The sequence below is a fragment of the Bubalus kerabau genome, chromosome 2, assembly GCF_029407905.1.
Source record: "Bubalus kerabau isolate K-KA32 ecotype Philippines breed swamp buffalo chromosome 2, PCC_UOA_SB_1v2, whole genome shotgun sequence".
Classification (NCBI taxonomy): domain Eukaryota; kingdom Metazoa; phylum Chordata; class Mammalia; order Artiodactyla; family Bovidae; genus Bubalus; species Bubalus kerabau.
The window spans coordinates 104,588,953-104,603,088 of NC_073625.1; the positions used below are offsets into that span (position 1 = coordinate 104,588,953).

General features: G+C 42.0%; 1 protein-coding gene across 4 annotated transcripts in view; it reads left to right on the forward strand.

Annotated features, from left to right (window-relative positions):
* The first annotated feature begins 601 nt into the window (after nt 1–601).
* The window catches only part of SIDT1 (SID1 transmembrane family member 1), a 102,581-nt gene continuing 89,046 nt past the window's right edge, over nt 602–14,136 (forward strand). For all 4 annotated transcript variants that reach the window (XM_055568203.1, XM_055568202.1, XM_055568204.1 and 1 more), the window contains exon 1: nt 602–934. In XM_055568203.1, coding sequence (XP_055424178.1) covers nt 725–934 — 210 coding nt within the window. In that variant the 5' untranslated portion in view covers nt 602–724. The remainder of the gene's footprint in view (nt 935–14,136) is intronic.

The following is a 14,136-nucleotide window of genomic DNA, read 5'->3' on the forward strand; positions in this document are numbered from 1 at the left end:
TTACATATGTTCACGTATGGCAAGGGAAAGAAAAAGTGATGACGTGAGGCTCCTTGAGATTAGGAGGAGGTGATAAGGAAATAAAGCAGGTGACTGGGAAGGGAGAAGTGAGAATTCTGTTCGAGAAGGGAGACTTCAGAGTTAATAACCATCTCTCAGAGGAGCAGGAGTTCTCTGCAGGTAGCAGACTGGAAATGCGAACTCGTGCACCCTCTTTGGAGACAGGCTTTCTGTTCCTTCGCTTGCAGGAAGGTGCATATTTATTTAAAACGGACTGAATTTCCTGCTCAATGGCTGGTCTTGATACTTCAAGACTAGTGGGTATTTCCTTTTAATGTCTCCAATGCTGTTTTTTCCTTTTTGAGGTTGAGGGGGAAGAGGTCGGTTGAAATTCTGGTTGGCTAAGTGAGAGATTCTCAGAAATGAGAAAGGGGGGAGGAAACAGACTTAGAAGGCGGCAGGAGCCCCCGGTCGCTCCCCTTTGCTGCGCACCCACTACCTCCGCCTGGTGACCTTCCTTGGAGACCCCAGGAGGCTGCATCAATATTTGATCAGCCTTTTGCCAGCGCGTTGCCAGCACTCGTCGGCGGGGCTTGCCAGGCATCGCCAGCGCGGCGCTGAAAACAGCGCGGGGGCCGCCGGGGGCTGTGCGAGGACCGGCTCTGCGTTCGCCCCCTCCCCCCGGGCCGCTGGGCTTGGCAGCGGCCGGGCCGCTGTGCCCACCATGCGCGGTTGCACGCGGCTGGCGCTGCTCTGCGCGCTGCCCTGGCTTCTGTCGTTGGTGGCACCCGGGCGCCCTGCGCCACCCCCAGCGCTGCGCCGCGACCCCCGCAACCCCGCCAGGGGCGCAGAGTTCGATCGCATCTACAGCGGGGTGGTGAGCCTCCCCACCGAGAACATCTACTCCTTCAACTACACCAGCCAGCCCGGCCAGGTAAGACACTCGCTCCCCGCGCTCCCAGGAACTTGCCCGACCTCAGAGCCCCGCCGCTGCTCTGGGTCTCCGGGGAGTCACCTCGGGGACCATGAAGCCCTCGTTCCCTTTCTCCTTCAAAGCAGTCACTGCCCGAGCTGCCGCATCCTCTGCCACCGGCCTGGGGACAACTCCGCCTCCCTTCGCGCCTCCCCGGCCTGGTCGCGGGCATTACTGGGCTTTGCAGGGGCGCCGGTTCCCCGCACCGTCTGCGGGTCTCGGTCCCCTGTCCGGCCCTTCTCTAGGGAAGTCACAATTTTTAAAGCTGAGAAAAAAAATGACCACACCTCTGTTCCCAAGCTCCCGTGAGGAAGGAACCTCATCTCTTTTGGTTGATTCTGTCAGACCCTTCTATTCCATAGCGCCTGGGGGGGCGGGGGGGTGGGGTGGGGGGGGAGCTGCTCCGAATCTAAAATGGGAATGTGTGAGAATGGACGAGAGCTGCAGAACCTCTGTGTGTGTGCAAGAGCCACTGCCTGCGATTCTGTATCGTCGTCACACGCATGTGCTTCAGAGAAGCCAGAAGACCCGGCCAGAGATACCAGAGCTGAAGCCCTCAGCCGATCTCTGGAGGTTTTGAGTTTATATAAGGATGGATAATTGAGTGCAAGTTCTAGACCTATTTCTGACCAAAGTTGAGGCGAGACAAGGAAAGGAAAAGACTGTTTCAGCATCTATCCCTTTGACACATATACTCCGGTTGTACGATGTGAGAAAATGCATAGTTAGCTTCCCCCCTCTAACACAGTACCCTTTGAGGCACAGCGGAAAAACCCCCCAGTGTACCTGCCTCCGGTTCTTCTTCACATAAACGTTTGTGAATCAATGTGTGTATGTATGTATACATTTGTATGAATGTGTATGTATCCCTTGCTGTGCCAGCATTCCCAACTCCCTCAGGAAATTCAGAACCAAACTGAGATACCAAGATGTGCCTTCCTAACTCTCACTTAGGATAGAAACTCAGAAACCTGGTAGCTCGGAGTAGTATTGAGCCAGAGGGACCACTGGGCCCATCACCACTCCCAGACATTTCCCCAGTGCGTGTACCAGGCAAGTGCTCCATCTCCAGTCTGGCACCAGATCCTAAGCTTAGTCTTCACGGTGGACCATGTCACCATATTCTTACCCTGTCCTGTCCCCCACTGACCTTCAGGTTGTACATCCTAAAGTGAGCAGAGTGGTTGTATGCAGAGCCATTCCACTGTAGACAAGAGGGGGAGGTGGCAGTTTTTACTCCTTACATTCCTCCTAACCCAGTTCTTCTTGTTGGGTGTGCTGTATTGATCAGCTGACATTACACTGAAGTATGTTCCCAGCCCTGTTACTGGTTCAGTAAAAATAAAAGTCTGAATAATCCCATGATCTCTGGGGTGTACTGTCAGTTTCCCTCTAAATCATTGGTAAGGAAACTCAAATGACGGATGCAGAGTAAGATCTAACATCAAGCTTTAATAGTTCTTACACTTCCGCTTAGAGATAGAGTGACTTTTTTTTTTTTTTAGCTGTTGTTTCGACCTTTTTGCCCATAGTATTCAGTGAGTTCCTCTACCACAGCACAAGTCACACTGTTTGCAGTTAGGGCCACCTACTTTACTCTCCCAGAAAACCATGAGATATTGATAAATTTCTGTATGTGTATTGCTACATTCTCTCCACCCTAGTACCTAGCACAGTGCTTGGCACCTAACAGTTTACTAATGTTTTTGAAAAAATGAATAAATAGGTAGAAAAAAAACTTAAGGAATCTTTAAGCTACAACTAAACAAAATATATGCTTTTTAGTAGGTTGACTGTGAGATCATTTCAAATAAAAACAAAATTTTAAAAAATTGTTCTGAGGTTATGCCCTTCCTATTTTGCTTTTATGTATGCTAAAATGCCCTTTATTTTGTGAAACAATGGTGATAATTAGTTTTTAAAATATCTTTGCATGATGCAATAAAAAGCTGACAGTCCTTAAATTTCACTAGTCTGGGAAATACAGTGGGGAACCATGGGACTCAAGTTTTTTAATTATTTTAATGCCAATATGGAATAATATGAACCAGATGTCCTCAAATCTTACAGCCTTCTGAAACTTCTCTTTAATGTGCAAATAAGACAGTAGAACCCTCAATCCACTTACTTTGGAAAATTGCCCTTCTCTCTCTCCAGTCCAGTATTCCAGATGCTTTGTCCAGAGATGGCATTTTTCTGATCTAGCCATTCAAACCATTATTCTGTTTCTCTGGGTGGCTTCCTCTCTTCTTTGGTCCCTTTTGCCCTATTTTGGAAACCAGCACCCCCTCCTTCTAATACCATGAACAGAATCCATTGAATATAGCAGAATTTTACTGAAGGTTTGGAATAGCATGAGGGAACTGAATAGCAGAGTAGGTGATAGATTAAATCAGAAAGTAGGCGACAGACTTTATTTTTTGGGCTCCAAAAATCACTGCAGATGGTGACTGCAGCCATGAAATTAAAAGATGCTTGCTCCTTGGAAGAAAAGTTACAACCAACCTAGACAGCGTATTAAAAAGCAGAGACATTACTTTGCCAACAAAGGTCCATCTAGTCAAGGCTATGGTTTTTCCAGTAGTCATGTATGGATGTGAGAATTGGACTATAAAGAAAGCTGTATGCCAAAGAATTGATGCTTTTGAACTGTGGTGCTGGAGAAGACTCTTGAGAGTCCCTTGGACTACAAGGAGATCCAACCAGTCCATCCTAAAGGAAATCAGTCCTGAATATTCATTGGAAGGACTGATGCTGAAGCTGAAACTCCAGTACTTTGGCCACCTGATGTGAAGAACTGACTCATTGGAAAAGACTCTGATGCTGGGAAAGATTGAAGGTGAGAGAAGAAGGGGATGACAGAGGATGAGATGGTTGGATGGCATCACCGACTCAATGGACATGAGTTTGAGTAAACTCTGGGAGTTGGTGATGGACAGGGAGGCCTGGTGTGCTGCAGTCCATGGGGTCGGAAAGAATCAGGCACAACTGAGCAACTGAACTGAACTAAGGCGATAGATTGAATCAATAGGTAATAGATTAAATCTAGGACTTCCCTGGTGGTCCAGTGGTTAAGAATGCGACTGCCAATTCAGGGGACATGGGTTGATCCCTGCTCTGGGAAGACTCCACATGCCAAGGGGCACCGAAGCCCATATGCCATAACTACTACACCAAGCTCTGGAGCCCATTCTCTGCAACAAGAGAAGATACCACAGTAAGAAACCCCTGCTCACCTCAACTAGAGAAAGCCTGCGCATGGCAACCAAGACCTAGTACAGTCAAAATTAAATAAATAAAACAAAATTTTAAATATACCCTTTTTAAAAATCTGAAATCTAAGCAATGCTGTCATAACAATTTACTAGCTATTCGCCCACCAGAAGAAATGTCAAGATAGTAGCACTATTTTCCAGGCCCTGGCTTGTTACATTTTCTTGGCCACCCCTCACCCCTTATGCTGACCTCAGTCTCTAAATTTTTGTTACTGTCTCACATCAAGCAGTTTTGCCTCCATGACCAACTCCACACCCACTGAAGAACTCTGTTAAATAAAGATCTATGAACCCAAGAACAGAAGCTTGGCGGTGACCTTTTTTCTTTAGCCCAAGCAAAGGTTTGGTCAGGGCTCTCTCTCCTGCACAGGTCATTTCCCATCTATTCCTCTTCAGTACAACTAAGAATTTGGTTTAGATGAGGGTATATTCTAATTGGAAAAAGGAAAAATATTGAAAGAAATACATAGAACAGTGTTTATATTTGTGCTGGTGGACACAAAGATTTTTTACTTAGAAAAGACTAATCATCATTAAAATTACACTGGATATTTCTTATAATACATATCTGAAAATACTGATTATAATGCTATAAGTAAAGGAAGAAGAAATTAAAGCAATGTGGATAAGTGTCATCTAAAAGAAAAAAAATTTGATTTAGAAATTAAAAGGCTATTTTTTGTTTCATTTTATCTTCTTTATCTGGTCAAGGCACTGATAGGTTTGCCATTACTTTTCCTTTATCTTGGAAGAGAAAGGCTATTCTAAGTTTAGATCTTGGTAGAGAGAGGAAACTACCATGGGAGACTTTGCTGCTAATCTTTCCTGTCAGCCACTGCATCTCCCATACCAAACTCTGTCTCCCAGAACTATTCAGCCAAGTGTGTCAAGCTAATCAGCTAAGCAAAGCACCAGGAAAAGTCCTACATGCCTTCCAGGCAAAGTAATGTAAATATTCAGTTGCCATTAAAAGAAAAACCACTGAAAAAATGGAGTGACTGGTTTAAAAAATGGATAATGAAAATAACTCTTTAAAGTAGAGATTAGGCAAGATCACGGTTCATTTCAGTTCCCTGGAGGGGCAGTGTCTGGAGACTCGCTTTAAGGGGCGAGGATTTCATTGTGTCAGTCAGGGTGTTCTATAACCTGAGGCTGGGTGGGGCCAAGCCAGAAGGAAATCACCTTGTTGAGAAAGTTGCCAGGGATATGTTTGACTGGGACATAGAGCTTAAAAGGTTTATTAGGACATGAGAATCTCTTGTAGAGACAGGTGGTGACAACAATCAGATATTTCTGTTTGAGCCAGATCGGTGATAAGAAGCCCTTAAATAAAAGTCTGAGCATCACCCAACAAGAGGTCTTCTGTTTCAATAACAGAATTCATCGCATGCTACAGATTTTTGAATTTGGAATGCTTCTCTGGACAAACTTTGTTTATTAAACTGAGGCATTTATTTTTTAATGACATAAACGTTTCTATGCCTAAGGAACAAAGCTTGGCTTTATTAATATCTAGCAGTATCTAGAACCAGTTATAGCAGCTTTTCAGATCCTGATTCAAAAAGCCTATCCAGTTCTCATGAACAATGAAATATATATCAGGACATCGCAGGACTAACTTTTAGCTATGTATATTACTACTTACAAAGAAGACTTTAAAATCTTGATGCCTCAGCTCTCCCCATCTTGTCTGTCTCCCCCTGTGTTCTATATATCCTGCAGCAGAGACCTGCTCTGCTGTCCTCCCACACCTCCTTGCTGAACTGGACTGGTGCTTGTGTGTAAAGAGAGATTCATCTCGTTAGCACAGTATCAGGGTGGCTGGTTACTGTCTCAGTCAGCACGGACTGTTAGAGTACCACAGACGGTGCCTTAGAAAACAAACACTGATTTCTCACAGTTCTGAAGGCTGGGAAGTCCAAGATCAAAGTGTTAGCAGACTTGCATGTGGTGAGAGCTGGCTTCCGGGCTTGTAAACAGCACTTACAGATGTGTTCTCACGTAGCCCAGAGAGCAGAGAGAGAAACAAGCTTTCTCCTGTCTCTTCTCTCTTACTTTTTTTTTATTTTTAAAAATATTTATTTATTTGGCTCTGCTGGGTTTTAGATGTAGCACTCAGGATCTCTAGGTGCAGTATGGAGGACCTAGTTCCCTGAGCAGGGATCGAACCCAGGCCCCATGCCTTGGGAGCATAGAGTCTTAGCCACTGGACCACCAGGAAAGTCCCTCTCCTGTCTTTTCTTATAAGGACACTAATCCCATCATAAGGACGCTAACCTCGTGATCTAATTACCTTCCAAAGGCCTTGCCTCCAAATTCTCTCACCCTGGGGATTAGGCTTCAACTGATGAAACTGAAGAAGCTGAAGTTGAACAGTGCTATGAGGACCTACAAGACCTTTTAGAACTAACACCCCAAAAAGATGTCCTTTTCATTATAGGGGACTGGAATGCAAAAGTAGGAAGTCAAGAAACACCTGGAGTAACAGGCAAATTTGGCCTTGGAATACGGAATGAAGCAGGGCAAAGACTAATAGAGTTTTGCCAAGAAAATGCACTGGTCATAGCAAACACCCTCTTCCAACAACACAAGAGAAGACTCTACACATGGACATCACCAGATGGTCAACACCAAAATCAGATTGATTATATTCTTTGCAGCCAAAGATGGAGAAGCTCTATACAGTCAACAAAAACAAGACCAGGAGCTGACTGTGGCTCAGACCATGAACTCCTTATTGCCAAATTCAGACTTAAATTGAAGAAAGTAGGTAAAACCACTAGACCATTCAGGTATGACCTAAGTCAAATCCCTTATGATTATACAGTGGAAGTGAGAAATAGATTTAAGGGCCTAGATCTGATAGATAGAGTGCCTGATGAACTATGGACTGAGGTTCGTGACATTGTACAGGAGACAGGGATCAAGACCATCCCCATGGAAAAGAAATGCAAAAAAGCAAAATGGCTGTCTGGGGAGGCCGTACAAATAGCTGTGAAAAGAAGAGAAGCGAAAAGCAAAGGCAAAAAGGAAAAATATAAGCATCTAAATGCGGAGTTCCAAAGAATAGCAAGAAGAGATAAGAAAGCCTTCCTCAGCAATCAATGCAAAGAAATAGAGGAAAACAACAGAATGGGAAAGACTAGAGATCTCTTCAAGAAAATTAGAGATACCAAGGGAACATTTCAGGCAAAGATGGGCTCAATAAAGGACAGAAATGGTATGGACCTAACAGAAGCAGAAGATATTAAGAAGAGGTGGCAAGAATACACAGAAGAACTGTACAAAAAAGATCTTCACGACCCAGATAATCACGATGGTGTGATCACTGACCTAGAGCCAGACATCCTGGAATGTGAAGTCAAGTGGGCCTTAGAAAGCATCACTACGAACAAAGCTAGTGGAGGTGATGGAATTCCAGTTGAGCTATTTCAAATCCTGAAAGATGATGCTGTGAAAGTGCTGCACTCAATATGCCAGCAAATTTGGAAAACTCAGCAGTGGCCACAGGACTGGAAAACGTCAGTTTTCATTCCAATCCCAAAGAAAGGCAATGCCAAAGAAAGCTCAAACTACCGCACAACTGCACTCATCTCACACTCTAGTAAAGTAATGCTCAAAATTCTCCAAGCCAGGCTTCAGCAATATGTTAACCGTGAACTTCCTGATGTTCAAGCTGGTTTTAGAAAAGGCAGAGGAACCAGAGATCAAATTGCCAACATCTGCTGGATCATAGAAAAAGCAAGAGAGTTCCAGAAAATGATCTATTTTTGTTTTATTGACTATGCCAAAGCCTTTGACTGTGTGGATCACAATAAACTGTGGAAAATTCTGAAAGAGATGGGCATATCAGACCACCTGACCTGCCTCTTGAGAAACCTATATGCAGGTCAGGAAGCAACAGTTAGAACTGGACATGGAACAACAGACTGGTTCCAAATAGGAAAAGGAGTACGTCCAGGCTGTATATTGTCATCCTGCTTATTTAACTTCTATGCAGAGTACATCATGAGAAACGCTGGGCTGGAAGAAGCACAAGCTGGAATCAAGATTGCCAGGAGAAATATCAATAACCTCAGATATGCAGGTGACACCACCCTTATGGCAGAAAGTGAAGAGGAACTCAAAAGCCTCTTGATGGAAGTGAAAGTGGAGAGTGAAAAAGTTGGCTTAAAGCTCAACATTCAGAAAACAAAGATCATGGCTTATGGTTCCATCACTTCATGGGAAATAGATGGGGAAACAGTGGAAACAGTGTCAGACTTTATTTTTCTGGGCTCCAAAATCACTGCAGATGGTGACTGCAGCCATGAAATTAAAAGACGCTTACTCCTTGGAAGGAAAGTTATGACCAACCTAGATAGCATATTGAAAAGCAGAGACATTACTTTGCCAACAAAGTTCCGTCTAGTCAAGGCTATGGTTTTTCCTGTGGTCATGTATGGATGTGAGAGTTGGACTGTGAAGAAGGCTGAGTGCCGAAGAATTGATGCTTTTGAACTGTGGTGTTGGAGAAGACTCTTGAGAGTCCCTTGGACTGCAAGGAGATCCAACCAGTCCATTCTGAAGGAGATCAGCCCTGGGATTTCTTTGGAGGAAATGATGCTAAAGCTGAAACTCCAGTACTTTGGCCACCTCATGTGATGAGTTGACTCATTGGAAAAGACTCTGATGCTGGGAGGGATGGGGGGCAGGAGGAGAAGGGGACGACAGAGGATGAGATGGCTGGATGGCATCACTGACTTGATGGACGTGAGTCTGAGTGAACTTCGGGAGATGGTGATGGACAGGGAGGCCTGGCGTGCTGCGATTCATGGGGTTGCAAAGAGTCGGACACGACTGAGCGACTGAACTAAGCTGAACTGATGAATTTGAGGAGAGAGGGTACATAAGCATTCAGTCCATAGCGTTCTCTCTCACTTTTTTCCTGTGTGGCTCTGAAAAAAAAAAAAGTATTGACATGTTATAAGGGTGTTTAAGAGGCTGACATTACTCCAGTTAGGGGTCTGATTTTATGGAGGACCCATGTTCTGCCTGCCTTGACCTGATAGTCGTTTGCTAAACTGCATAATGGATTCTGTGTGTGCTGTCCAATATTTTAGCCACTATGCACACGTAACTATCAAGCATTTGAAATGTGACTAGTCACAAAATGAGATGTGCTATGTAGAACACACACCAGATTTTGAAGACAGTGTGAAATAAACAACATAAAATGTGTCATTAATGTTTTATTGATCAAATATTTTTATATATTCGGTTAAATAAAATACATCAGTAAAATTAACTTCACCTCTTTCTTTTTATGTTCTTACTGTAGCTTCTAGAAAATTTGAAAGCAAAATGTTACTCATATTTTTATTGGACAGCACTGGTCCCAGGACTACAGGACTTTAAAGAAGTCATACATCCTACAGATAATTTTGTCAGAGGAAATGAGGCTTGAAAAGGTCAAAATAGATAAGTAGAACTTGGATACGCACAAAGAAAGGGGAAGGGCTGTTCAGATACGGAAGAATATGTCCTATTTCTTCTCTGGCAAGACTGCCATCAGAGGTGGTAGTAGTATATGTTCCTGCCAGGAAACATAATGTCCCTTCTTGTCATGACAGCCACCATGATCACGATTGTCTAGTTTCACTAATTCATTAGGAACAGTAAGATAATATTGAGTTATGTCGCTTATTTTTTCATTTCTGAGCCAGAATATTTTTTTATGTCTCTCTGAATTTTTAAATTGAAGAATGGTTAGTTTATAACATTGTATTAGTTTCAAGTATACAGCAAAGTGATTCAGCTTTCCATAGATCTGTATGTTCTTTTTCAGATTCTTTTCCAGCATAGGTTATTATGAAATATTGAGTGTAGTACCCTGTACTATATAGCGGGCCCTTGTTGTTTATCTACTATCTCTGGGTGGTGAGATTACGGAGAATTTTAATGTTCTTCTCTGTACTTTCCAAACATTTCACAATAAATACAATAAACATTTCATAATAAAAGTAAAAAATAATATTTTACTTTTACTCAAGGCAAGGGAGGCATTGATTGAGGCAGTGTTTTATCTTTGTGTGTTCTACCCTTACGTGTTTTTATCCCTTTAACTACATGTGATCCTTCAGCAAATTCTCTTGCCTCCCTGAACTTTATTTTTCCCACTGAGGAAGAGAAGATTGCAGTTCTGATCCTTATTCAAGAACTAAGGTTCTGTGTTCTGACTTTTTTTTTTTAACCATGTATGAGATTGTAGATTTTTTTTAACTATAGACTAGAAATTTCTTGCCAAAAAGATCATTTCTCTTTGTCATGTAAAAGCAAGTAAATGGAAACTTTAAATTACTGCTTCCAAAAAACTTCTCTTTTTTGTATGCTCTGAGGGTTTTCCCATAGAGCTCCTCACTGCTGGAAGTGGTTTAGTTTTGTTTTTTCCTTCTGCCTCTGCTGCATGTGCTGAACCTGTTTTCCAATCAGTTCCTTTTTTTTCCTTTCCGAGTGCCACATCAATAGGCTTCCTCTAGGTTTGGGTTTGATTTTTCAGTTGTTATTTGGTTTGGGGTAGATTTTGACAGCTGTGATGGTCTCTTCTGAGGGAGTATTTTAGGTTCTTACACAGTTCGCCAAGATTTTCTGTCTTTCTGCCTTTCCTGATTTGGTTTCCGTGTGTGACTTGATATATCCCCTAGGTCATTCCTGTCAGCTTGACCTGAAGATACCACGAAACCTCTTTGTTGCATTTCTTTCTTCCTTTCAAACAGAAGTAATCACACCTTGTTGATACTATTACTCGTTGCCATGCAGCAACCCAGAGTGTGTTAGCCAGCTCCTCCTGCATTGTGTAACACTGAAGCTGACTGAAGTTTCATCTCAACACATCAAGATGGTGCATCAGTGGTTTAAAGGCGCATCTAATGAGCTATTGGGCCTCATCACCCTTTCTGTTTATTTGTTAAGAAAAATATCAAATATACCATGGGCTACCAGATAATACATTCACAGTCCTTTCTATTTTGCTTAAAATAAAAATAAATTTATAAACGTTGATTTTTTTCTTTTGAATATTTTGAAAATGGAAACTTTGAGGTTTTCTGGTACATAGTTGGTAATACAAACCAAAAGAAAATTGAAGGACTTATATTTTGCTCAAAACCTAAGATAAGCAATAAGAGCATCATATTCCATTAAGTCCTCAGCCTAAGATCCTTTGGCTTTTATATATAATGTTTCTAAGAATGTGTGTAAAATTGTATAGGAGAAACAGTTGGTTTACATGTTACAAGATAGCACTTCATTCCTAAAAAGCAAAGCTGAGTCTTATGTAGCAAATTTAAATTATATAGTAAATTTTGTTAATAATAGCCTCAATTAAAATTAATTTGCTGTACTAATTAATTAGTTCAAATTTTTATTCCCCTTACCCCCTCAGTTTATTTGAAGTGACAGTAATAGCCAAACAAATTGATTTTACTACTGGCAGGAAGTTATATGCAGATGTTAATTTTGTTACAAGATTTGACAGGGAATTTTCAGTTGGTTGAACAAGAAGAGTGAGGCTGGCTTGAAGGTGTCATATTGAGAAAATGTGTGCAGAGAAAGCTGCATGTAAGTTTTCTTTCCTGATGAGAAACTGGTAGAAATCCACTTCCCAGTCGCAGTTCCCAAGGCCTGGGACATTTTCTCTCTATCCCTGGTGGCTCAGTGGTAAAGAATCTGCCTATGATGCAGGAGCCACAAGAGACACGCGTTCAGTCCCTGGGTTGGAAAGATTCTCTGGAGAAGGGCATGGCAACCCACTCCAGTATTCTTTCCTGGAGAATCCCATGGACAGAGTAGCCTGGAGGGTTATAGTCCATGGAATCGTAGAGTCAGACACGACTGAAGCTGCTTTGCATGCATGAACCACTGAAAAGCTCTGGAGGGTCTAGCTGTCAACCCATACTTTGAAGGAACTTTATTTTGGACCCTGCCTTCTACAGTTGATCCCAAGGATGGTTGGGGTGTCAGTATATAATTATGGAAATATTGGCTATTTAAAAATTAAGATCACCTATGTTTTGGTTAAACTTTAAAGTATTTGAATAAAATACTTATTTTCCAAAAATGGTGACAAAATTAAAGTTTATCTAACATCATCAAGTAACATGTCCTGAGTAAAAACATCCTTTGGCCTCCTGGGAACTTACACTTGATACTGTAAAGAGTGTAGATAAAAATTAACCTCTCCTTCTGCCTAATCTGGGATGCAAAAGATTTTCAACTTTGTTAGCTTCCTCACTGTTCTCCTATATGTATATATTTTTAACTAATCTTTATTTTTCAAAGCAGTTTTAGGTTTATAGAAAAATTAAGCAGAAAATGCAGCGAGTTCCCATATATTCTCTCCCTACTCACACACAGCTTCCCTTATTATTAATATCTTGCATTAGCATGGCACACTAATGATGAGCCGATATTAATGTAATATTGATATTGTATTGACCTTAATTATTTATTAAAATCCATAGGTTACATTAGGTTTACTCTTGGTGTTATACAGTTCTGTGGGTGCTGAGAAATGTATCATGTCATAGATCCATCATTACAGTAGATTGTACAGAATAATTTCACTTCCACAAAAATCCTGTGTATTCTATCTACTCTTCCTTTCTTCTTTTCTCTCAGACTCCAGCAACCACTGGTTTTCTTTACTCTCTTTTTAGTTTCACTTTTTCCAGAACGTCACATAATTAACATCATACAGCATGTAGCCTTTTCAGACTTGCCTCTTTCACTTAGCAATATGCTTTCAAGGATCCTGAATATCTTTTCATGACCTGATAGCTTACTTCTTTTTAGTACTAAATATTCTATTGTTTGGATGTACCATAGTTTGTTTATCCATTCACTTGTTAAAGACATCATGGTTGCTTCCAATTTTTGGCAATTATGAGTTGCTGCTAAGTCGCTTCAGTCATGTCTGACTCTGTGCGACCCCATAGACAGCAGCCCACCAGGCTCCCCCGTCCCTGGGATTCTCCAGCCAAGAACACTGGAGTGGGTTGCCATTTCCTTCTCCAATGCATGAAAGTGAAAAGTGAAAGTGAAGTCGCTCAGTCTCATCCGACTCCTAGCGACCCCATGGCCCTCCGTCCATGGGATTTTCCAAGCAAGAGTACTGGAGTGGGGTGCCATTGCCTTCTGCTGTAAACATTTGGGTGCAGATTTTGTATGGACACAAGTTTTCAACTCATTTGAGTAACTACCCAAGAGCTTAATTTCTAGATCATATGGTAAGAGTATGTTTAGTTTTATAAAGAAACCTCTCAAACTTGTCTTCCCAAGTGGCTGTACCACTTTGCACTCCCACCAGGAATGAAATGGCAACCCACTCCAGTGTTCTTGCCTAGAGAATCCCAGGGACGGGGGAGCCTGGTGGGCTGCTGTCTATGGGGTCGCACAGAGTTGGACACGACTGAAGCGACTTAGCAGCAGCAGGAATGAATGAGAGTTCATGTTCCACACCTTTGTCTGCATCTTGTGCTGTCAGTACTTTGGATTTCAGCCATTCTGATAGGTGTAGGATGATATCTTATTGTTTTAACTTGCAACTTCCAAATGGCATACGCAGTTGAGTATCTTTTCATATGCTTATTTTCCATCTGCGTATATTCTTTGGTGAGGCATCTTCTCAGATCTTTTGTTCATTTTTAAACTGGGTTGTTTGTTTCCCTGTTGTTGAATTTTAAGTGTTCTTTGTAGATTCTGGATAACAGTCCTTTATCAGACACAAGTCTTGCAAATATTTTCCCCTCGTCTGTGAGCTTATCTTCTTATTCTCTTAATAGTATTTTTTTACAGAGCAGTCATTCTTTAATAAATTACCATTTATCAATATTTTTCCCCATGGATCAT